General features: G+C 33.3%; 2 protein-coding genes across 7 annotated transcripts in view; one reads left to right on the top strand and one right to left on the bottom strand.

Moving 5' to 3' along the window:
• Positions 1-23: 23 nt before the first annotated feature.
• LOC132728315 (tRNA methyltransferase 10 homolog B-like) lies at positions 24-25261 on the bottom strand. Of its 5 annotated transcripts, none has more exons than XM_060713960.1 (8): positions 25221-25261; positions 20189-20357; positions 12449-12575; positions 10337-10452; positions 8174-8326; positions 4605-4748; positions 2753-2873; positions 24-244 (listed from the first exon to the last, which is right to left on the bottom strand). In XM_060713960.1, the coding sequence occupies exons 1-8, from the start codon at positions 25244-25246 to the stop codon at positions 135-137; spliced, it is 966 nt and encodes a 321-aa protein (XP_060569943.1). In that variant the 5' UTR covers positions 25247-25261; the 3' UTR covers positions 24-134. The 5 variants fall into 5 exon arrangements, with proteins under 5 accessions (XP_060569943.1, XP_060569944.1, XP_060569945.1 ...); XM_060713961.1 differs by having other exon boundaries at positions 20189-20354; XM_060713962.1 differs by lacking the exon at positions 25221-25261 and adding an exon at positions 24932-25087.
• A 1164-nt stretch (positions 25262-26425) lies between these two features.
• LOC132728316 (iron-sulfur protein NUBPL-like) overlaps positions 26426-26831 on the top strand; it is a 68289-nt gene continuing 67883 nt past the window's right edge. Inside the window, exon 1 of one of the 2 annotated variants that reach the window (XM_060713966.1) lies at positions 26426-26646. In XM_060713966.1, coding sequence (XP_060569949.1) covers positions 26545-26646 — 102 coding nt within the window. In that variant the 5' untranslated portion in view covers positions 26426-26544. The remainder of the gene's footprint in view (positions 26647-26831) is intronic. The other variant, XM_060713965.1, reaches the window with a different exon arrangement.

Genomic DNA, 26831 nt, shown 5'->3' with positions numbered 1-26831 from the left:
AACAAACTACAAACAGAGTGATATATTTTTGGGTATTTTTGCTTTATTGGGAACAGAAAATATTCAAAAGCACAGCTTTGTCTTAACAGCTAGATCAGGTGAGCTAGATCAGGCGAAAAGAATCTGTCTTGTTGTCAAATGGCATCATCATGTGAGATTACAAATCCTTTTCTTCTGGGAACATTTCCGGCTAAAGCTTTCTTCCAATCTTTTGTAGAATTGTAGGTGATTAAAATGTCAAACACTGAAAAAAATGTAACAAAATTATTAAATGTCAATCATTTTAAGTCCTTGTATTAATAAGCAGCAAGAAAGCCATAATGGCTCTTAAATGCTCACATGATGACAAAGGCTCTAAACTAAAAAGGAACACTAGAATAGAAAAGCAGATGTCTTAATCTAAAACTGATATCTGCATCTGAAAAAAGCTCATTTAAAAAAGTTACTGGTTGTTATGGAAAATCAGTTTTTGGTATGAAAGTGTGATTGGTTGTTATTGAAAGTCCATGGTTGCTAAGGAAAGTTAATGGTTGCTATCCAGTCAATGTTTGCTATGAAACTTTGAAAGTGACTGGTTACTATTGAAAGTAAAACAGTTACTATGAAAACTAATGACAATAGTTGCTACTGAATTCACTTGTTGCCTCAGAATTCACTTGTTGTCTCAGAAAGTAAATTGTTGCTATGAAAGTCAATGGTAGAGTCACTGGTTGCTATTGAAAACAAGATTGCATTTGTGAAACAAGAGCCACCGCTGGGCGGGGTCAACACTCTTTTTTTACTTTTTCTAGAAGCAAACAAATAAATGGTTGAAACAAATCTTTAAAAAAGAAAAGTAAAGAACAAGACATCATTGCATTTGTGAAAAACTGCTATGCCACAGCATTAAAGCTACTCTCCCACACAATAATGGTCTTAACATTTACATATTTGTTTATAGTTATTAAATATGCATAGAATAAAAATTTGAAGTTTTCATGAGATAACTGTGACCTAACAGTTGTTATGTTTCACTTGACACAGATATAAACAAGATTGCACTTGTGAAAAATGTTGCAGTAATACAACTCTAAATAGTAGTGTAGGAACAGAAGATGCTTTCTTTTTTTTTGTCTTTTTTTTTTTCTATACAACTGAAGATTTTTTATTTTTTTACTATATGTACATAGTGAAAATCTATGACCCCCCGGGCAGGGCCAATTTTGACCCCAGGACTATAATTTGAACAATCTCTGTAGAGGTTCGATACACAATAATCACAATAATTTGAACAATCTTGGTAAAGGTCTACCAGATAATGCCTACTTGTCATGCCAATATCTAACCTTTAGTCTTTGTCAATTCAGAGAAGAAGATTTTTCAAGTTTTTACTAAATAGATATAAGGGAAATCTATGACCCCCGGGGCGAGCCAATTTTGACCCCAGGACTATAATTTGAACAATCTTGGTAGAGGTTCACTACACAATGTTTCGTGCAAAATATCTAACCTCTAGGCTTTGTCAATTCTGAGAAGATGTTTTTTTATGTTTTTACTATATACATATAAGGAAAACCTATGACCCTCAGGGCGGGGCTAATTTTGACACTAGAGGCAAAATTTGAACAACTTTGGTAGAGAACCTATAGATGAAAACATGTACCAAATATCAAAGCTCTAAGCCTTGTACCTTCAAACAAGAAGATATTTTAAGTTTTTACTATATGTCCATAGTGAAAATCAATGACCCCGGCAGGGGCCAATTTTGACCCCAGGGCTATAATTTAAACAATCTTGGTAGAGGTCTACAAGACAATGCCTTATGCAAAATATCTATGCTCTAGGCCTTGTGGGTCTTTATAAGAAGATGTATTTAATTTTCAATTTATTCTTATAATTCCTTTTGGTTGCCATGTATGTAAGTATGTATGTATTTATTGTATGAATTTGTATGTATGTGCATACATACATACATACATACAATAAATAAATAAATAAATACATACATACAATTAATACACACTTCAATATGACTTTTCCAAAATTGAGATTCATTCTCTATAGTAAATTGTAGAATTTACAACAGCAGTGTTTGTGTTTGTTTACACACACAAAAAAAATAATATTCTTGTGACGAGCTTGTCAATACAGTGTATAAAATATTAAACTGTTAAATCAAAAATAACTTTGTTATTATTAATACAAAATTACTATGATTTGCATTTTATCTTTTGCTAACCATTCACAATTTATCTGTATGTCTTATCAGCAATGTGTTACTATTAATAGATTTCATAGCACTACCACGTAATGTGCCCAATGATAGTCACGTGATTCTTACAAAAGAATGGAGAAATTGTTAATAATTAAACAAAAATAATAAAATAGGTCTCATAAGATATTAACAACTAAATGATTTAACAGCGTCATTTCAAATATCATTTATAACTTATTTATCATAAAAAAGCAACATTTGACACTTACAAAAAAAGAAGTGTCCCTTTCAATGACTTATCCATAGGGAAATATTATTAATTTTATGAAATTTTTAAGTTTCTTTTAAGATTTCAATATTTCTATATTTTATTTCATTGAGCATGTTATTATATGTTTGAATTTTTAAGATTATTCAAAAATAATTGTGGTCTTAAATTGTTCAATAACTAATTTTGCTATTTTCAGATTTTAAGGCCTTCTCCTACCATGGATAAACTATTAAACTGTTACAAATACAGTCGCTGGTTTCTACCAGCGACCAATTATATTAATTTACCTTGGTTAACAGCCAGCACCTTGGAATGAGACTGTTGCACTAGTTTTACCATATTATCTTCAATAGGTAGTCTAGCTGTTTGTATACCAGCCTGTATTGCTCTGCTCTCTGTTATATTTTGCTGAAATACATGTAGATAAGAAACCAACAATTATCATAGCACTGCAAGCAATCTTCAAGTCCCCAACCGGTTAGAACTCCAGCAACATTCTGAAGGGCCATTGGCCATTCAATTATGCCATTAAATGAATGAATGAACTTAAATCTTTTGAGTTCTTAGTTTGTCTGTACCATAGTAATGTGTTAAGTGTTTTTGCATAGTAAGGAAATTATCTTCCTACAACAGATAATCAAAAGATTCAATTTTCTGAGGATGAATATGTATAACTGATGTTTCAACTTTTCTCTATTTTAAGTAAATTTGTTGTAAAAGTTCCAAGTTCTTTAAAAGTGATCTCATGAAAACAGGTTTTAGGAAAAGACAGACTGAAAGACGCTCTGAAGGTAAATCTTTAAACATCCCTGGTTGTTACCAAAATATTAATTTTTAAAAGCAAAATTCTTTATGAGGAGAAAACTCTTGAAATTAAGATGCTAAACTTATGAACATTGTCATACATGATGTAAGTATAACAAAGAAAATTGTCTGAAGTTTAAAGAAGATACCATTTACTGGTTGGAGAGATAACTGAGACACTTAATCACATAATTTTTGCAATATCTTAATTATATTCCTGTATGGTTTAAATATTGAACCACCTAAACAAAGTTCAGTTCAAAGACTTTACATTACACCACAAAAATTATGTATGAAAATGGAAATTGGTACTTCTTTAAGGTCCTGAATGATGTATACCAAACATGGTCTTTTTACCCCACAACAGTAGATAAAGTCGACACTTAAAGTTTTAAATAAATAATGACTGGAAAATAATCACCAATAATTTATCTTTACATCTTATATGTTTTTTGTTGATATTTAAATAATATTTCAAAAATCTTTCCCTAGTCAGTGGCCTGTTGTCAATACAATTCTTACTACCTTAATGTAATTCGGTAAAATTTTGAAGCAGTTTTTGCCTACGAAAAGTTAAGTTTATTTGAAGAAACATTGAAAAGTTTACCAACTTGAACCAAGAGGGCCCTAGATCGCTCACCTGACCCATCAAACTCATCCAAACAATTACCTAGACAAGCAGTCTAACCAAGTTTCATGACAGGTGAGTCAAAAATGTGACCACTACAGTGTTAACAAGGTTTTCCATATATGGGCGGTGTGACTTAGTTTTTGACCCCAGGTGACCCATATTCGAACTTGAATATATTCGAATCATCAAAACAAACTTTCAGACCAATTTCCAGGATATCTGGATCAAAACAGTAGCCACTAGAGTGTTAAAAAGATTTTTCTATTTTTAGCTCCTGTGACCTAGTTTTTCATCCGAGATGACCCATTCGAGCAATTACCTCTAGGTAAAAGCTCACCCTGAGCTAAAAAATCATTACATTACGTTCTGCTCCTATATTACTAGGTGACCATGTGCTTGTTTGTAGAAAAACAAAGTTATAACAGGCTGTCCATCATCTACCAACATAAAATTAGGGCAAATTTTAGGGCAATATTTAAGAAATTTTAGGGCTAAAATTAGGAATTTTAGTATAACATATTGCGCTTTCAACATAATCAACATGAGTGTGCTTGATATGATTAAATCTTGTACTAATTGTTTAGCTGTTATTGGTTGGAGCCACTTTTCGAATCAGGCCATCACAATTCCATGTGTAGATGACATTGCTCTGAATGCCCCTGAGGGCACGTCTGTTGCAAAAATTAACTTCCTTCCAGCCTTACCTTAATGTTTTCATCAACCAAGCCTCCAATGACATAGACTTTTTCAGGATCAAGGTCAGTGAGAAGACTGTCAGAATCTGGACTGAGACAAACAATCTGACATAATGGAAATAGCTCTGTGTGTGATTCCTCTTTTATATCTACCTGAAGGAAAGGAAATATTATAAATCTAAAAATGTTTAAATTTCAATTCAAATTCTACAGACATTTTTCAAATTGAAATTACAATTTTAGAAAACAGCTAAATTTGTCACAGTCTTGCAAGGATACCCCTGCATGTAATAGGTTATTCATTTTGACTAAATACTCATGTCAAACACATCATTTTTCTGATATTTTTTGTTTATGTATTATAGATAATTATCTTTGATGTTTACATTTATTAGGATGTCAAATCTGCTACCACTATAACAATAACTCTTTTTTTTTACCTTTGGAAAAAAAACTGAGCTCAAAAGTCTTAAATGTGTTTTCCTTCACAAAACTATATTAACTAAGTGACTCTTAGGGTGGGGCCAAAATTGACCAAAGTGGCATGATTAATACCAGTTATTTGTGGGTCCACAAAGTGATGTTACATGCTAAATATCTTAGATGTGGGCATTGTATTTTCACAAAATGTGTTTTTTTTACTACATAAGTCTTCATATAAGATTTTTATGCTTCACAACAGCAGGTGTCAAGTGCTGTGTGGCAGCTGTAAAAAGTTGCCCCGTACTTCACTTCAGTGTTGTTATATTGTTCTGGTCCTTCGGGATCATTGATGCCAGCACTATTAAGTGTTGAGAATTGAGTACCGCTCAAGCCGGGCATGAGGGATGTTGCACTTATTCATTATCCCTCATGTACAGACTCAATCAAACCGAGTCTTCAATTCTCTTGTTATTTTGTTGTTATTAATTCTTCCGAGGGATCACTTTATTTCCAGATTTCTATCAATCTAGTGATCTCTGGGGTGGTCCCAATATTGAACTCGGGGCATGATTCATATCAGTTTGTTAAGGTCAATAAGGCAATGCTAACTGCTAAATATCTAAGCCCTACACATTGTAGTTTCACACAGTGAAACTTGAATATGTTTTCCTATATAAGTCTTTATAAATCAAGTTATCCCCAGGACGGGGTCAATTTTGATCTCCGTAAGTGCAAACCTGTGTTCTGCATACCATAAGTAATTCTAACAAGAAGTTTTAAATTATTTTATCTGTTCAAAATAAATAAAGCGGACATGAAATTTTGAAATTTATACAAAACTAGGCCTATCACTGAAGGTGATAAATACCCTCACCAGCAACTTTGACTTTTTGAAATGAAGAACAAGAGCTGTCACAGGATCAGACAGCAAAGTTCGACTAATAAAATACTGGACACAGTAAGGAAGACAAAACTCTGTATTATAACTTTTTTACTTTTTAAGGTATCTACTTCAAATTTCAAATATATATTTCTTATCATTATACACATGTTGTGTGACAAGGTTCATAACTCTAGCTTGACTATTTCCAGTATTATTCCCCCTTGAACTTGGAATTTACGTAAACAAATGTTATTTTTTTTACTTTAACTTAATACATAATTATACATAATTGATTTTTCTTTCATATTTCTTAAGAAAATCCTAAGTTCAAAGAAAGATAAATCTGGAAATATTGCTTCAAGTGTTATGAACCTTGTGACATAAGATGTAATTGATGATAAGGAATAAGTATTTGAAGTTTGAGGTTACAAATAAGATACCTTTAAAACTAAAGAAGTTAGAGTAAAAAACATTTTTCAAGTAAAAAAAATCTAAGTTTATGGGGAGATAATTCTTGCAATATTGGTGCTAGAGTTATGAACCTTGTCACATAAGATATGTTTGATGATAAGGAACATATATTTGAAGTATGAAGTTGATCCCTTAAGAAATAAATAAGTAACAATAAAACATATTTTTTTAAGGAAAAGTTCAAGGGGGAAAAAAATCTGAAAATAGTGGCACCAAAGATATAAACCTTGTCACATAAGATGTGGTTCATGATAAGGAACATATAAATGAAGTATGAAGTTGATCCCTTAAGAAATAAAGAAGTAACAGTAAAAAATGGTATTTTTTACGGAAAATTCTATGTTCAAGGGGAGATAAATCTGAAAATATTGGTGCTAGAGTTATGAACTTTGTCACATATGATGTGGTTGATGACAAGGAACATATATTTGAAGTTGATACCTTAAGAAATGAAAAAGTTATAGTGAAAAATTTTTTACTGCACCAAAACTTTAATCTGGACGTGGACGCAGACGCTGGCTCTCCATATACTTCGTACAGTTGAGCTAAAAAATTTAACTCAACCTATAGTAAATGAAGTATCAACTGTGTACAAAGAATTATTTCAATTAATTAAAAACCCAACCACGGTCTTTATATAAGATTGCTATACACAAAGTTTTATTATAATATCTCATTCCTAACTCTAGTTATTGTCTGGAAACCATTTCTCTAATTTTAGTGATGATGATCTTGACCCCAGGAGGTCCAAATGCCATACCAACTGGGGTCTTCATATTAGCTTGCTATACACCAAGTTTGATTACAATATCTCATTCCTAACTCTAATTATTGTCCAGAAACCATTTTTCTATTTCTAGTAACAGTGACCTTGACCCCAGGGGGTCCAAATGCAATGCCAACTGGGGTCTCCACATAAGGTTTTTATATACCAAGTTTGATTACAATACCTCATCCCAAACTCTAGTTATCGTCCGGAAACCATGTCGTGGACAGACCGACTCACGACCAACCAACTAGCTGACTCCTATATATGCCTTATTCTCATCCATTCGTGCCTTCCCATCGATTCGTGACCTTAATAAATGTCTGGTGTAAACACTCCAGCAAGGACATACACCATCCAAAAACTTCAAAAGTTTTAGCAGACACTCGATTTGACAGTTCTATCCAATCAAAATAGTAATTGAACAGGTGTAAATGTGCTTACCCTACAGTCCATTTGATGACCTAATTACTTTAAAATATTCAATATTGATGTTATAATTTATCATACATACAGTTTCTCTTGAAGTAAAATGCCCAGACCCTTGGATTTCGAGTTACCGAGGGTCAACTGTATTTGCAATCAAGAACAAAAATTATTCATTATGCTGTTAAAATTTACTTAAGAATTTGAAAAAAAAGTGGTGTGAACACCTATATTTTGATGACATCACAGGGTGAATCAAATTTCACGAATTGCTGGGTATAATTACATACAAAGTGTGACCTTGTCCTGAGGAAGGTCAAACCTGTGCTCTGCAAATCTTTTCATTATGGCCTACATTTCTGCCATGTAGGTTCAATTTCCTTCCACTGATTCAAAAGATAGTGACCAGACAGAAAAACTGCTTACAGATGGATGGATAACCAGGTGCATAACAATATACACTAACAATTTCTTTAGGGGATTTAAAAATCATGTCAAACTTCTTGTCAGAGTTACCAAACTTGACACTGTGGTTGTATTGTGATATTGCATTGATATTTCAAGTTAATACCTCACATGTAGAAATTTACTATTGAAACCCAAAATTACCAAGTAATTTTCAAAGCCATCCATTTTGTTGAGGCATTCCTGGTATAGATCTCCCCCTTTCTTCAATCCTGTAAGGTAAATATGAGCAGGACTATTTGCTCTAAGGTTTGAACCATACAACCTCCCGATTTGCATAGCAAGCTTTCCTTTTTCCTGTAAGAATAAGAAAACAACATATATATATACAGTTAAACTTACAGTCTAACTCAGATCACTCTAATACTTCCCTTGGCTCAAACACATCATCCAGTCCTGGCAAAATTCATATATAATATATATTGTTCTACCTTGGATTGCTCTAACACGGATTGCTCAAACTTTTGAACCTGATCTCTGGTCCCTTCGAAAGAAATATAGTGAAAATTACACTTTCTAGGTCAAACAACAAAACTTAACCTCATGATCGCCATAAAGGTAATTAAGGTTAATTGATGCAAAATTAGAGGTGTTGTAACTGATTTGTTTGCAATGGTAATATTATTCATTTGATGTCTTTAGTAATTAAGATACAAAGAAAATACCTTGCAAAATAAGTGAACTAGAAATGTGTCGTCAACCCATGGATGCCCCCGCATGCTGCCAAAATTTCAAATGATATAATAATATTTAGTTCCAAATTAGTTTGCACAAACTATTTTTTTCATTCTAAGTTCAAAGCCATTCAACTATTCAATGTTAACACAAACCATTTTTATACAAAAATCAAGGTCATGTTAACCTTTTGCAAATTGCATATTGCATATTTGTAGCCAAGAAAATGACTTAAAACATACATTTTCACAAAAGTAAGAGTGCAAACTGAAAATTTCAAGTTTTTTTTCAACATTCAAGACAGATAACTTTGTCCAAAATCATCGAACCATGACCAAATTCAAAGTTGGCGTGCTTATTCCTAAGATGTATCTATATGTCAAATTTGAGTTGAAAGTCTACAGTGTTGGGGAGATAATGAATGGAAACTGAAATTTTCTTTCAAAGTTCAGGAACATAAATCTGTCAAAAATCATCGAGCCGTGACCAAATTCGAACTTGACCTGCACATTTACATGTATATGGCATATCCATATCTGACAGTGACATTTGAGTTGAATTTGTTCCTGACCAAGTTTGATGTCAAAAATGTGACCATTAGAGTGTTAACAAGGTTTTTACGTATTTGTTCGAACTCATTGGGGCAATTACCTAGACAAGCATCCTGACAAAGTTTGATGATGATAAAGGCAAAAATGTGACCGCTAGAGTGTTAACAAACAAATGTGGATGGACGACGGACATTCAACGGTCCTAAAAGCTCACCCTGAGCAAGCAAGGAACAAGTAATATTGTAAACTATAAACAAAGCAGATATAAAATATAAACTGATATCAAAAAGTTCATATTTGTATCTGAAATAGTGCAGATGTAAAAACAATACTGGTTACTATTGCTAAGGGAAAATAACAGTTACATAAGAAGTCATTGGTTGCTATACAAAATAAATGGTTTCCTTGAAAGTCAGTGCTTGTTATGAAATTCAATGATAGATTCAGTTGTTGCTATGGAAAGTTAATATTTGCTATGGAAGTCACTGGTTGCTTTAAAACTTTAGTTTGCTATGAAAAGTCAATGGCTGATATGAAGTCACTGGTTGCTATGGAAACTAAGCTTTAGCTCTTGCAGATTTAGAGAAGACATTCTTTTAAAAAGTTTGTACTATATAAATATAAGGAAAATGTATGTTCCCCCAGGGTGGGGCCAATTTTGATCTGGGGCTATAATTTTTGTAGAGGTCCATCAGACAATGTTTCATACTTAATATCTAAGCTAAAGCCTTTATAGTATAATAGAAGTTCATTTTTTGTTTTTACTACATTGCACCAACACAGTAGAGGTCACATGTTGACTTAAAAGCTTTACTAATGGAGGAAGACCTCAGATTATTTCAGTTATGAGCAGGCACCCGAGTAAAACCTACAATGTTTTGTAAGCTAGCTGGATGAAAGAAACCATTGTCTGAACCTACAACAGTTAAAATCATATCAGGCATAGTGTAATGCCATTATATCAACACCTTGTTAACAATGCATGATTTTCTTCTGTTAAGTTATATATAGCAAAATATGTACATATATATAAAATAAGTATCTGTATGTTTGAATAGATAATAGTACAGATTGATAATACCTTAATACTCATAAAGCCTTCAAGACTACAGTCTATACAGATTTTCTGCCCGTTGTTCATTGCATCTTTACATCTCTTCCTTCTCTCTTCTTTCAGATAACCAAAATTTATTCTTTCTATAAAAAGAGAAAAAAGACGAGATAAACTTTTTTTTTTCTAATGAGATACATTTCAAAATGAAATTTATATTTCAGTCCATGTTATATTAATACTGCTTAAGTTTTATGCAAACTAAAACTTTACAATTTTTGAGGAATATTGCATCAATTAGACTTTTACAAAAAAGGGTAACATATTATGGTAAAATGGCTGTGAAATCTTATCAATTAAACATGTTACACAAGTGTCAAGATAGGTCCAGGAATATTATGAAACTAGAGATGTGTCCATAACTTCAAATTTCCTTGTCACAGTGGAATAACTACATAATTATGCATATATATTTCATAAATGTAAATTGTTATACTTACATAGAAGTAAAAATAAGTGCCAGAAAAAAATCAATTATAATAAAACAAGAAATGTTAAACAACACAAATGCTCCCCTTTCTAGCCCTTGACTCATACTGTTGGTAATTTTATTATAAATGGGTACATGGAAGTGTTTAGTTATAACCAAACAATATGTGAAATATGAAGACTTGGTAACTAATTGGTGTCACAAGAATAGGCGGAAACCATTTTAACATTCAAGATTATTGTGACCTTGACCTTTGACCTACTGACCTCAAAATCAAAAGGGGTCATCTACTAGTAATGATCAATCAAAATGTGAAACACTAAGACTTGATAATAAATATGACCAATAAATACGTGACATATGACGAGTTTGCCATCATTATAGTTTTCAAGATAATAACCATTCTGATATTTAAGGTCCCTGTGACCTTGACCTTTGGCCTAGTGACCCCAAGTTCATCTACTAGTTATGACCAATCAGTACGTGAAATATGAAGATTGGAAAAGTGGAAACCATTCTGACATTTAAGGCCCCTAAGACCTTGACCTTTGACCAAGTGACCCATTAACTGATAGGGGTAATCAACTAGATATGACCAATCAGTATGTGAAATATGAAGACTTTGTGATAATTAGTTTTTAAAAAAATCAGAGGAAACCATGTAGTCTACCGACGGACCGACAGACTGTCCGTCCGTCCGACAGACATTAGCAAAACAATATATCCCCTCTTCTTCCAAGGGGGGCATAAAGAACAAAGTCTATGCCTAACTAATTTAATGATTTGCAACCAAATTTCTCATACCATGATAAGACGCGTAGTAATAACAACATTTGTGTGTTATATATTTAATAAATGGGTCTTCTTTAAAGCTTAAGGATAAAATATTTCATATCAAGTAAAATATGGATTGTATTGTTGAAAATGTTATATCTATAGTATGCAACAGCAGCAAGAAATTTTACATAGGCCAAACAGGCTATAAACTCAGAAACAGAAGAACTGTTTATGCTCAGTAGATAACAAACCTTTCAACAAGACAATTACCTTTAAGAGAACACTATGTGCACCACAAGTTGAAAATTGCAAATTTTTACTAAGTCAAGGGTAATAACTTTAACAAAACAGAATAAGTCAACATGTAAAACCCCAGGTGCACAACTTCAAATGCTGATCAACATTTCTGTAAAGTTTCATGAGGTTGTTTTGTCCAAGTATGAAGATAATCCATTGATTCATTTCCAAGTTACAGACAATCAGAGAAAACTTGACCTATCACTGAAGGTGATTAATACCACCACCAGCAAGTTTGACCTTTTGAAAATGAATATTTTTAGCTTGAATTGGTATGTGTAAGTGTGTATCGATATTGTATCGGATGATGAATATTGATGATATATCGAAATTGGGGTATTCAATGACAGCCCTAGCTCAGCCTCAATATCCAGACCTTATGAGACAAGCTATGCCTCAATTACAACAGCTAATGTGGCAGACTATTCCTTTATGAACGCAGCTAAAGAGGCAAGCTATGCCTCAATATCCAGAACTAATGAGGCAGGCTATGCCTCAATGACCATGGCTAATTGGACAACCTTGCTTCAATGACCAAAGCTAATGTGACATGCTTGGCTTTAGCATCTATATCCTACCTCCAGTATCACAAGAATCTTTCCTCTGTTCTTTCAGTTTGTTCTTTCGTTCAGTTTTTTTTCTCTTTCTATCTTCCCTTCTTTTCAACAAAAGTTCATCATGCCTTCTTCTCTTTCTTTCAGATCTCTGTAAAAAAACAAAATACAAAACGTAATATTATTAGTTAGATCTATTGCTATGTCCTTGAAAAATGTTGAAGTTGTGAAATTCAAACAAACACATTTTTTTCAATTTTGTTCCAAACATACAAAAATCATTGCAATTTTTCATATCTTTGCTGTTTTGATCTCTGCTCACATAGAGTCATATCTAAAGCATACTGATGATATATCATTATCAGAAACCATTCATAGATTTATTGAAGAGAAGAACAGCACCACTTTTCTTCAAATAGCTAAAAAGTTCACCAGTCTCCAGTCTTTTTTTTATTTAAAACAAGTGACAAACCTTGCAATATTTTAAATTTGATTTGTTCCTTTTTTCATCACACATAAATTATTTTATAAGATAGTAATAACATCCTCTAGAATCAGGGGCATTTAAAACTAGAAATGTGTCGCAACGCCACGAATGCCCCTGCATGCAGCCAAAATTTCAAATGTTTTAATAATATTTAGTTTCAAATTTGTTTTTTCATTCCAAGTTCAAGGCCCTTAAACACAGTATTCAAAGTTAACACAAACTATTTTTATACAAAGCTCAAGGCTCTGAAACTATTCAGTGTAAACCTTTTGCAAACTGCATATTGCATATTTGTAGCCACGATGATGATTAGAAATTGTGAATTTTTAAATCTTTACCAAGTTCAAGGGGGATAACTGTCAAAAAACATCTGACCATGGCCAAATTAGAACTTCACTACTTTCTGGCAATGTGTTTCTGCTGAATGTAGGAATGTTACATTCAGCAGAAACTGATTTTTTTCTATTTTTTTTCTAAGTTCAAGGATAACTGTCAAAAATTATTGGACCAAAACAAAATTCAAACGTGACCTGTATTTTCTGGTTAAATACCTACACATACAATCTCAACCTTTACAGTGACCTTCATACATTTCCACAAAAGTAAGAGTGCAGAAACTGAAAATTTCAAAAAATTTCCGATAACTTTGTCCAAAATCATTGAATCATGACTAACTTCAAACCTGACCTGCTTATTTCTATGATGTATCAATATGTCAAATTTCAGTCAAATGTGTACAACTGTTGGGGAGATAGTGAATGGAAACTGAAAAATTCTTTTTTTTTCAAAGTTCAAAAGGGATAACTGTGTCAAAAATCATCGAACTATGACCAAATTCGAACTTGTCCTGTGTATTCCTTTCACATATCCATATGTGAAATTTTAAATGAATGTGTACAACTGTTGGTGATAGTGAAAGGAAACTGAAAATTTCTTCAAGGGGCACAACTCTATCAAAAATCATCGGACCATAACTAAATTCGAACTTGACTTGCATTTTTTTCTATGATATATCCATAATATGTCAAATTTGAGTTGAATGTGTACATCTGTTGCCAATATAATGAATGGAAACTGATGATAACGGAATGATGATGACGGAATGACAGAACCGAGTAACACTATATGCCCCAGCTATTCTATGGCTGGAACAGTGCACACATATTATGCAGTCTATAAAATAGGGTAAGAATTGTTAAGGGAGATAATATCATTTGAATAGTCTTACTATGTTGTTACATACAGGGCCAGAACAATAAAATTTTGTCCTTGGGAGTATGGGGACGCTGGGTTTGGCTTATGTTTAAGAAATTACATACTATTTTTGCAAAAGAGGAAGATAAAAACTAAATGTTTAAGTGGCACTATGCTCACCCTTAGGTATATAGTGAGTCAAAATAAGTTCACATTTTTCCATAATTTCCTTTCAATTTCTTTTTAGTTATATAATTTATATTACTTCGCATGAAAGATAAATAACTCATGAAGCCTAAGAAAATTTCTATAAATATATAAATCTGAAATTACCTGTTACATTTGATCATGGACCTTAAATGACAATTAAGGTCTGTGGTTTCTATTTATAAAAAGAGCCATGTCAACATGGCCATCCCCCGCCGAATGTGTTTGCTCATTGGAAGAATGTATATGTAGTAGAGCAGAATAACTCCATTTTAAGAGGTCTTTTGGTAATGAAAACTGATGGCTATAGTGATTACAGATTTGAAACCTATGTGAATACTGATGGCTGAAAATAATAAAGGGCAATAACTGAAAAATAATGCAGAGTAGGTTATCATTCTTGTGTGCTGCATTCCTCCTCAGTAAAATCTATCCACCTATGAAGTTTCAAGTTGATACCTCAAATACTTTTTGAGAAAAAATTGAATTGAAAAATTAAGTATGAAAAATAACAAAGGGCAATAACTCAAAAAATTATAAAAGTAGAGTTATCATCCTTGTGCAGTGCACACCTCCTGAGTGAGATCTATGCACCTATGAAGTTTCATTTGATATCTCAAAGGCTTTTTGATTTATGCTCTGGACAAAATTAATTTTGAAAAATAACAAAGGGCAATAACTCAAAAAATAATGCAGGGTAGAGTTATCATTCTTAAGCACTGCACTCCTCCTCAATGAGATCCATCCACCTTTGAAGTTTCAAGTTGATACCCTCAAATACTTTTTGAGATAAGCTCTGGACAAAATAGCATGAAAAAAAAAAAGGGCAATAACTCAAAAATTGTATAGGAAGAGTTATATCATTCTTGCGCACAACATTCCTCCTCAATAAGATCTATCCACCTATGACATTTCATGTTGATATCTCAAACACTTTTTGAGTTATGCTCCACTCAGGTGAAAAATTAGGTATGAACAAGAGCCATGTCAACATGGCCATCCCCCGCCGAATGTGTTTTGCTCATTGGAAGAATGTATATGTAGTAGGCAGAATAATTCCATTTTAAGAGGTCTTTTGGTAATGAAAACTGATGGCTATAGTGATTACAGATTTGAAACCTATGTGAATACTGATGGCTGAAAATAACAAAGGGCAATAACTGAAAAATAATGCAGGGTAGGTTATCATTCTTGTGTGCTGCATCCCTCCTCAGTAAAATCTATCCACCTATGAAGTTTCAAGTTGATACCTCAAACACTTTTTGAGAAAAAAAATTGAATTGAAAAATTAAGTATGAAAAATAACAAAGGGCAATAACTCAAAAATTATAAAAAGTATAGTTATCATTCTTGTGCAGTGCACACCTCCTGAGTGAGATCTATGCACCTATGAAGTTTCATTTTGATATCTCAAAGGCTTTTTGAGTTATGCTCTGGACAAAAATTAATTTTGAAAAAATAACAAAGGGCAATAACTCAAAAATAATGCAGGGTAGAGTTATCATTCTTTAGCACTGCACTCCTCCTCAAATGAGATCATCCACCTATGAAGTTTCAAGTTGATACCTCAAATACTTTTTGAGATAAGCTCTGGAAAAAAATAGCATGAAAAAAAAACAACAAAGGGCAATAACTCAAAAAATTGTATAGGGAAGAATTATCATTCTTGCGCACAACATTCCTCCTCAATAAGATCTATCCTTCTATGACATTTCATGTTGATATCTCAAACACTTTTTGAATTGTGCTCCACTCAGGTGAAAAATTAGGTATGAAAAATAACAAAGGGCAATAACTCAAAAATTATGAAAGGTAGAGTTATCATTCTTGTGCACTGCACACCTCCTGAGTGAGATCTATGCACCTATGAAGTTTCATGTTAATATCTCATAGGCTTTTGGAGTTATGCTCTGGACAAAAATCAATTTTGAAAAATAACAAAGGGCAATAACTCAAAAATCATGCAAGGTAGAGTTATCATTCTTGTGCACTGCACTCCTCCTCAATGAGGTCTATCCACCTATGAAGTTTCAAGTTGATAACTCAAATACTTTTAGAGATATGCTCCGGACAAAAATGTCGGACGGAAGGACGGACGGACGGACGGACGGACAGAGACTATTTCTATATCCTCCGCCGAAAATTTTCGGCGGGGGATAAAAATAACAAAGGGCAATAACTCAAAAATTATGAAAGGTAGAGTTATCATTCTTGTGCACTGCACACCTCCTGAGTGAGATCTATGCACCTATGAAGTTTCATGTTAATATCTCATAGGCTTTTGGAGTTATGCTCTGGACAAAAATCAATTTTGAAAAATAACAAAGGGCAATAACTCAAAAATCATGCAAGGTAGAGTTATCATTCTTGTGCACTGCACTCCTCCTCAATGAGGTCTATCCACCTATGAAGTTTCAAGTTGATAACTCAAATACTTTTAGAGATATGCTCCGGACAAAAATGTCGGACGGAAGGACGGACGGACGGACGGACGGAGACTATTTCTATATCCTCCGCCGAAAATTTTCGGCGGGGGATAAAAAGAGTGGGACTTCATAATGAACAAGAGGGCCATGATGGCCCTGAAATCGGCTCACCTGTATATAGGCCCCTGGGCCAAGGCCAATTTTAAACCAGGGGCTTTTATTTGAACAAATTTGGTAGACAGCCATTAGAAGATGTTGCATGATAAATATCTAAGCTCTAGCTCTTTGGGGTAAATTGAATATCAGTGTTGCAATTAGCCTTATAGCCAATTTACTACAGTTATAACACTGGAAACAGCATTGCTGGCAGTATACAAAAACAAATTGGTTAATAATCTATCAACCTTCACCTTTCTGACATTCTGAGACACAAACAAATTCAGCGCCTTGTGTGCTTTGATTGAGTTATGCACCAGACAAGGAAAAGGAACAAAGGGCAATAACTCTGCAAATACTAAAGATGGAGTTATGGTTATTGTACAATGAACTTCCTCTCATTGCGCTTGACAATTGTATGAAGTTGTAATGAATTCCAACAACTAGTTTTCAAGTTATGCACTAGACAAGAAAAGTAACAAAGGGCAATAACTATGTAATTAGTCCAAATAGAGTTATAGTTCTTATGCACTGCACTTCATCTTACTGCGCTTGACCATTGTATGAAGTTGCATTGAATTCCAACCATTTTTTTTCCAGGAATGCACTGGACAATAAAAAGTAACAAAGGGCAATTACTATATAATTTGGCCAAATAGAGATATAGTTCTTGAGCACAGCACTTCATTTCACTGTGCTTGAACATTGTATGAAGTTGCATTGAATTACAACTATTAATTTTCAAGTTATGTGCTGGACAATAAAAAGTAACAAAGGGCAATAACTAGTCAAGAAAGACTTATGGTTCCTGTGCACTGCACTTCCTCTCCATATACTTGACCATTGTATGAACTTGTATTGAAATCCGCCAGTTATTTCATATAATGCTCTGCGACAAGGAAAAGTACCAAAGGGCAATCACTCTATAATTACTCTGGATAGAGTTACGGTTCTTGTGCATTGCACTTTCTCTTATTGTGCTTGACCACTGTATGAAGTTGCACTGAATTCCAAACAGTAGTTTTCAAGTTATGGTCAGGACAAGAAAAAGTAATGAAGGGCAATAACTCTATAATTAGTCAAGATGGAGTAATGGTTCTTGTACACAGCACTTTCTCACAATATGCTTGACCACTGTATGAAGTGGTATTGAATTGTAACTAGTGGTTTCCAAGTTATGCTCCAGACAAGCAAAATGGAACTGAAAAGTAACAAAGGACAATAACTCGATAATTACTTTAGATAGAGTTTTGGTTCTTGTGCACTGCACTTCCTCTCAATGTGATTGGCCATTGTATGAAGTTGTATTGAATTGCAACTAGTAGTTTTCAATTGAATTGCAACTAGTGGTTTTCAAGTTATGCTCCGGACAAGAAAAAAGCAATGGAAAAGTAACAAAGGTCAATAACTCTGTAATTACTTTAGATAGAGTTATGGTTATTGTGCACTGCACTTCCTCTTATTGTGCTTGACCATTGTATGAAGTTGTTTTGAATTCCAAAAAGTAGCTTTCAAAAAAAAAAGTAACAAAGGGCAATAATTCTGTAATTAGTCAAGATGGAGTTATGGTTCTTGTGCACTGTTCTTCCTCTCAATTTGCTTGACCATTGTATGAAGTTGTATTGAATTCAAACCATTTGTCTTCAAGTTATGCTCAGGACAAAGAATATGCAAAGGACCGATCGTGCACCGGGTGACTCCTATATACCCCCCAAACTTCGTTTCAGGGGTATAACAAATGAGTATTAACGGTTCACTGTGTTGATCTATATTAATGCATATTGTAATTGAGTTTGATTGGGCAAACATTTTCCAAACTTGTTGAACAATGTTCAAAATATATTTACCGTAAAATCCTTATTTAACGCCCCCACCCAAAATTAACGCCCCCACCCATGTATAATTTAAACAAAGAAAATAAATAAACTCTCTTACTAGTTCGGTGATTTATGGTATATCCAATATCATTCCATTTATAAAAAATATCCGTGAATCAAAACTTAAACACTTCAATGTTCACTAAAACAGAGTGTAGTCTACTTGAAAACAGAAAATGTTAAAAAACACAAAACGGTAAACATATTTACAATACACACTATCAATATAGCTTTGCACCTGGACAACTACACAGATCTGGAAGCGGGACTCATGTAAATTAGGAAAGTAGCATTGATTACGTCAGACTGTCGGCAAGATCAAAGGTGTCAACTGCAAGCAGGATCTGGGGGAATTTTTGGGAGGAAATTTAGAGAGCTTGCGGTGTAGATCAAAGGTGTCATGGGTTGACAGGGTGATGATGTGTTCGTGGATTTTTTTACATCATTTGAATAGAGATTTTTTTTTAAACATTTTTTTTATCTTTATTAAACGTCCCCCCTTTTGAAAAATGTAACACCCCCAGTAGTCAAAATATTTTAACCTACGGGATTTTTAGATAATTTTTGACATGGTCAAAAGAGCAGGGCGTAGCTCTGATCGCGTTGATATTTCGACTACACCCACAGGGACATTAAATCAGGATTTTACAGTATATGTTTATTATGGGATAAATTTCATTTTAAACAACTTATAAAATTTCCAAAAAAAGAAAATCATTTCACAGCAGCATCTATTTGTAATCATTAACTAAAATAAACACAACTACAAGTATCATTCTATAAATAGATAACACAGTTACAATAAACGTTACATATCTGAAGCCGTACGGGTAAACATCATTTAATGACCTTTGCACATTTCACTACTTATGAAATTATTGAACTGAATTGATATTTATTGAGTTATTTTCTTTTTATCATTACTAAAGACAGCAAATAAACAATATTATCACAATAAAACAAATCATTTACAACACATTTGATTTTGTGTCAATAAACCTTAATTGCCTTTATCAGAATCATGTGTTGCCGGCTGTCACTAATTCAGAACAATTGTCAACCCGCAACAGTTACTTTAGTCTTTTTGTGTTTGACCTAGAAAGTGTGATTTTTCACTATATTTCTGCCAAATTGACCACAAATCAGGTTCCAGAATTCGAGCAATCGGTGTTCGAGGTAGAACAATATATATTATATTGGAAGTTTGTTTGGACTGGGCGATGAGTATGTATTTGAGCAATCGGAGTTTGTGCAACTAAGTTTAACTGTAGCTCTGAACGTACCTGAGGGCATTACCCTTAAAATGGCAGCCAGTGGAGGTAATAATTGCTATGTGAAAAGCATCTATATACGCACAAGGAAGAGGAGAGAGAGACAAAATAAATAACTGTCAAACTATGATAAGAGTAAAAATTACAGGGGGCTTCTTCTCTTTCATTCCATTTTCTAATGTTTCTTTTTGTTCCTCTGTGTAATTTGTCTGTGGATTACCAAGCTGAGCACCCCCAAATCTTGTTTCACAATCATCCGTAACATTGTCAGCATGTAGGCTTTGTGAATCAGATTCTGCCATTTGTTCAACTCTGCTGAAATTCAAAATAAAAAACAAGATTGCATTTGTGAAAAAATGCAATGCCACTGCATTAATATAACAGAAGTTTTCTTTTTGTTTCTTTACTGCAGTAGTGCAGTACTGCAGATAATGCAGTAGTGTTTAGTGAATTTGGGGTCAAGGTCTTATTTTAGTATGTCAAATGAATGACAATGTGCAGATGTGTTAAGATACCAAGGCAATAGTGCAATAATTGATTAAAAAATAAAAGAATTTTTATTGACAAAAAATGAGGTATTAAATGTATTACACAGCTGTATTAAACTTTGAAATGCAGGAACAAATTTTTCTTAAATAATATCTTTTCAATTTAGTATTATAAAGTTCTTAAAGCATAAAAGAGAACATTTTACATTTACCATTTAAAGTCATCATTAATTTATATACATGGTGTGAATCATAATGTCCTTATAATAAGCTCAAATTGTTTCCCAAACTAGAGCTCATAACCTCTAGCCAATTCATAAATATCTCTGAAAAGTAAACATTTCTCTTACAAAGTGTTTCCAATCAATTTAATAGGTCAAAATCTTTCAGACAACAGGTTTTAATAAATATATTATGATTATTATTATGAGTATTTAGGAAAATAGATATATCGAGTGCTTTCCGGTCCTGCTAAGATACACGTACATTACCGAATAGCAATATGGTTCCTCTAAGTACCGGTAATACATGAAAACCTTATTTAAATGGTTTGAAAGTGTTTCAAATCGATTTATTAGGTCAAAATCGGTGAAACATTATTATTTATGCGATTTTCAAAGTTTATAGAAATATTGATTGCTTTCCAGTCCTGCTAAGGTACATCTACTTTACCAAATAGCACTCGAATATTTATATAATACACGAATCCTTCATATTATTTATGTGAAAGTGTTATCAATTGATTTATTAAGTTAAAAACAGTATTTGAACTTGATTTTTTTAAAAATATTATGATTAGTTACACGATATTTCAATCTTGCTCATACCATATATCATTGTATCATATTTCTAATATTTTATAAATTATAGGTCATGTGAAAGACAGGAAGATGATGTATATATAAAAAGTACCAAAAGTAATTCAAAGCATGGAACCATATTTTTTGTTATTACATTTTTGTATTACTATTATGTAAAATAAAGAAAAACTTATAAATTTACGTTCAGTTATGTCTTTATTTTGACCATAGTATGTGTACCGAAAAGCAATGTGGTCATCAGTGGAGGACAGTAGTTGTTGTGTTGTTTATCACATATGCTAATCCATGTTGATTAAATACCTTGTATATTATGGCAGCACACCCACCTATTAAAGGTGATGATTTAATCAAATTGTATACAATTATGATAATTGAGAGTACGGACCTCCACATCAAAGTTACATTAACCTGTCCTTTACATACAGTTACACACAAAGTAAGATAATTAGAAATTGCAATTAATTACATACTTCTTTGATATAAAAGCTGGGGCATACGATAACGGGACAAGCGACTTGCGCTTTCTTATCAGTGCCAATGTTGGTGTCCAATTGGAATCGATCGATCGATAAGCGCCGTGTTTAAACGCCGTCATCACGGTACATGCAGTTATCGTATGTCCCAGATAAAAGTTATTTTTTTTAAAATGAAGAATTTTACGGCACTCATAAAAAGAAATGTTTGTAACAGATATATACGGAATCTCTTAGAACTTAATATCAAGCTGTGGCAATCTCCTGGATTAGACCCCTATGTATATTTCAGAAGTAAAACCTGTATATAATACACTAAAGAAAACGGAATGAACCTTATATATACTCCTGGTTTAGACCCCGGGTCTATTCCAGGATATAGCCGCAAATTGGCATAAGTGACATTAATTAAGTCATGGTCGGTTAGAAATTTAGTTTATCTACATCTACATCTACATCATACTGCTTAACAATCAATTATGATTATGACTAGCAGGCGCGTTGTCAGGGAACTGTTAATAAAAGAATTTATTTATGTGCAAATTAAAAAGTTAAAAGAATAAAAGTTCTACAAGACTATTAATTTAAAAACATAGTGTGCAGTTTAGAATTTATAGAATGGGTCAAGCCTCTCAGTAAAGATGTTTAAACTGGGGCTAGACTGAACTGTTAGGGGAAGGCTATTCCAAAGACGTATGCTCCTAGGAAAGAAAGAATTTTGATGATATTGTGTCCTCGAGTAGGGTATCAGGTAGTTCAGATTTCTTGTTTGAGTAAGGTGTTGGTGGTCTACAAAAACAATGTTGTTTTGGATTTTATACAAGTAGGTTACAGCACTGATGTTTCGACGCTGTTCAAGGGTTTGCCAATTAAGATCATTTATCATTTTTGAGACACTACTTGTATAGTCATAATCATTAAAAATGTATCTAGCAGCTGATCTTTGTACTTGCTCTATCTTATAAATTAAGTATTTCTGCCAAGGATGCCAAACTATGGAGCAATATTCAACCTGAGGTCTAACATAGGTCTTATATGCAGTTTCTTTTATCTTTTTATTTGGAGTTTTAACATTTCTGTTCGAATCTATGTAAGCCAAGTATTATCGCTGTACAAGAATTCCTTAAATTATGTCTCTGTCTCTATCATTCCAAAGTCCAAGTATATCTTATGGAATGCCGGTAGGGACATGCCACTTTGCTTATTTGCCAACTACTTAATTGCTTATTTGCTAATTGCTGATTTGCCAATTTGCTGATTTGCTTATTTGCTAATTGCTTATTTGCTTATATACATAAATTTTTATGCTATTGTCAGGCGACACGTCCGAATCGCGAAGTTCTTGTTTGATATAAAATAACAAGTCTTTGTAGACTTTATTTCAAGCTCATGAACCTATATCATGTTATTATGTTTATAAAGTTTTGTTAATTATAATTTGTGACAATTATTATCAATCCATCATTACCTAGAATATAGGTAGAAAGACAGATGGATACATTTTAATCAATTTCGAAAAAAATAAATTCAGTTTCAGAAAGCAGTTGTTTTTTTAATTATCTTGAGTTTCAGTTTTAGCTCCACTATTCAGAGAATAGGGATGCTATTCTACCCACCAATGCATTGGTTTTCTTGGTAACTTGTTTTTCTGTCATATCTCTGTTACTTTTGCCGATTCATGCATCTTACTGCAACTTTGCATAAACTTTGCGTTACAAGCATGCATACAAGGTACATGAAGAAGCTGTGCCCGTTATATACTTAATGTCAAGGTCACCAATGTATTGTACTGAGAAGCCTTTGTTTTTCTGTCATATCTCTGTTACTATTGCTTATATCTAACTGTAACTTCAAATAAGCATTAAATAGGCAGCATGCATACACAATATTCAAAGAGGCTTTGTCCATTATACCCTAGGTCATGATCATGGTCATGGTCACCTGATAGCATGTAAAATGTACAACATGAAGAAATGGAAAAGTGTGACCAAATTTCAAAAACATTGAACCAAAGCAAAATGTTGATGCACACACAGACATAAGTGATCTCAAAATCTCACAGAGCTAAAAACGCAGCCTATTGCTTAAGTGCAAAGACAATCACCCGTGTTAAGCATGCACCAAATGTATCATTCGTGATACTATGTGTTTGTACCACTACAATGAGGCCCTCTGTGACAAATCTGCTGAGAATAACGACATTTTATATGCCATAAAATAAGAAATAGTTTTGTTTTCAAGTTATTTTTATTTTCAATCTTTCCCCAATAAATTTCACTTATATATGACTAATCAAGTGTTTATTATGCCATCAATCTCTGACTTAAGCTGCACAAACAGATCTATAGCTGCAACACATTATAAGGCATCCTCAAGCACAGATGCTGGCGGGTCAGACCCTGCCCCTAACGTGATACGCGTCTGTAAACACTATATCAAATCTATTTTAATATTTATTTAAATACGAATTGGACATTTGTTACAACGATAAAACCATTAAGTACTTTATTGAGACTTGGTGGTATATGGTATTTTTTCATACCGGTATAAATTATGTAAAAATTGCTTGAAAACCAGTTTTAACGATGTCCAATTCGTGTTAAAATATTAAAATATTTTAGATAGAGTGTTAACAGGGGCACGTATCACGTTGGGGTACAGGATCCGACCCCCAAGCGTCTGTGTTCTCAAGGACATGTCAGCCATCAGTTGTAGACATATATCTGCGTAGGCATCACTGCAACTAAATTCATTGACCAACAGTATTCTTGGAAAAACACTGAATTTACAAGAATACTGTTGGTAAAAGTTAACAGATCTGACTCAACTGGTTGTCTGTAGTCAGATTTTCCATATATTTCCGGCACAGTGTAAAGTATTTCTATTGCAAAAAAGCAAATTAGCAATTGGCAAATAAGCAAATACGTAAACCAGCGGTTAACAAATAAGCAAATTAGCAATTCAGCAATTGGCAAATAAGCAAATTTGTCGTTAAGCCTATCAGCCATTGGCAAATAAGCAAATCGGCAATCAGCAAATAAGCAATTCAGCAATTGGCAAATAAGCAAATTGGCATGTCCCTACCGGCATTCCATAATATCTAATACCTTTTATTAATTAGTTAATTAATTTCTTCTATTTATCACTCCGGTCTAACAGCAGCTCGATTCGTCGTATTTACATACTTTTTCGCAACATTTCGGTCCTCTCATTTCTAAATATGTTCGTACCTAAATCAATTCGTCTAACTTAATTAAATATAGCATGTATATAAACTTGATTGCAATTTAATCAGTATACATCATTTTAAGTATGTGCCATTAAAATATTACTTATTTTTGTTTTATAAATCTATAATTCGCTTTATTTCTTTAAATATTTTCTTGATAAATTTACCGCAAAATCTCACTTTTGAAGAGCATCAATTTTAAGGGCTCTCACTAAAAAGCGTCCCAAAGAAATTTAGCGTCCCGAAGCGTCCCGAAGTTAAACAGTCAGCGGGGTTATATTTATTGTAAAAGAGCTATATTATTATGTATTGAGGTATTTATGGTAAAAAAACAACAACATTTTTTCTATTTATATAATAAAAACTAACATACCTTCGACTCCAGTTCACTTGCTCAAAAACCACTGTACTGTATACCGTTTTTATCTAAGCAAAGATAAATCGTAATTAAGGTCTTTTATGATATGTATAAGTATAAGTAACATAAAGATCGAAGGAAATAAACTTTTCATCCACAAAATAAGTTATTTTATGATATGTATAAGTGACATAAAGAAGGAAATAAACTTTTCATCTACACAATATTATTATACAGCACGAAAACTGACGTTTCCCATGTTGCAGAAGGAATTTAGTGTCCCGAAACGTCCTGAATCGTCCCGAAGCATTATTTTTAATTTAAACAGTCAGAAGGGTGATATTTATTGTAAATGAGCTATATTATTACTTATTGAGGTATTTATTGTAGAAAAAAATAATCTTAATTAACATTTTTTTCTATTTATATAAAAAAACTAACATACCTTCGACTCCAGTTTACTTGCTCAAAAAACCACCGTATTCCGACAAAGCATCCGGAAGGTTTATTGTTTATCTAAACCAAGATTATTTTGAAATACTTTGTCAGTTTAGTTAAAGAAATAGTTATGTAGAAACACTGACGAGAAAAAAGTTTTTCCTTATCTATATAAAACCTGAAACCTTACATCTATCCATGCATATCTCAAGTACTTCTACTTCTATGATGAACTCGTCTGTAAATCCGCTGTGCAGACATCAGCGACGAGTGGTGATGTGAATTGTGCTCCATAAAACGTGGGCTAAAAACCTGTCCCCCTTGTGCGGCACCAGGAGCTTACTAACTAACATAGCGTCCCGAACGTCTTCATGGTTTTTATTTTTATCAAAGCGCCCCAAAGAAATTTAGTGTCCAGTTGGAGATTACATTTACTGACTCGCAGTAATAATTATCGTTTTAAGAGCATTCAGTTACAGATGTTTAATATATATTTTCATCTGTATCCAGGCAACACCACATGGAGGAACTCTTACAAGGTCTTTTTGTTGATTATCGCTGATTGGGTAAAGGAAATTTAAGAGACCGCCACTAGAGACCGTCTATTCTATTGGTATTACTTTACGCCACTTTACGCTACTTTACGCTACTATACGCCATTTTACGTATTTTAGGCACACCGTGAATCCGATGCGATGGGAACAATATTTAAACCGTTAAACATGAACAGTAAGGAGTGTAGTAGAACATGTATCAACATTTTGGTGCGAATGTTTTCTACCCATGACACTCTACTTGTAAGTTAACTGGGCCATCCAGTTTAGCTAACCGAAATTTCTTCGGTAGTCGGACTATTCTCTCCCTTACCAGTTCCTTCCCTGACATTTCCTCCTTGACGGCTCTCTCCCTATCTTGGGGGAGAACCGTCTGCATATTTGCAAATAAGCAGACAGTTCCTCCCCATTTCTTATTTTTATTATTA

Source organism: Ruditapes philippinarum, unplaced genomic scaffold (assembly GCF_026571515.1).
Source record: "Ruditapes philippinarum isolate M1 unplaced genomic scaffold, ASM2657151v2 ctg583_1_1_1_1, whole genome shotgun sequence".
NCBI lineage: Eukaryota > Metazoa > Mollusca > Bivalvia > Venerida > Veneridae > Ruditapes > Ruditapes philippinarum.
The sequence above is the reverse complement of the archived record's forward strand: the minus strand, read 5'-3'. Positions and strand labels throughout refer to the sequence as shown.

Excerpts from the sequence above, each read along its gene's own strand:
- LOC132728315 (XM_060713959.1), bottom strand. The coding sequence starts at position 21,946 with ATGACGGCGTTTAAACACGGCGCTTATCGATCGATCGATTCCAATTGG. Across the intron at positions 4,749-8,173 it reads ATGGCTTTGAAAATTACTTG|GTAGATATAAAAGAGGAATC; the intron begins GTAATTTTGGGT and ends CCTTTCCTTCAG. Across the intron at positions 245-2,752 it reads GGTGCTGGCTGTTAACCAAG|TGTTTGACATTTTAATCACC; the intron begins GTAAATTAATAT and ends CATTTTTTTCAG.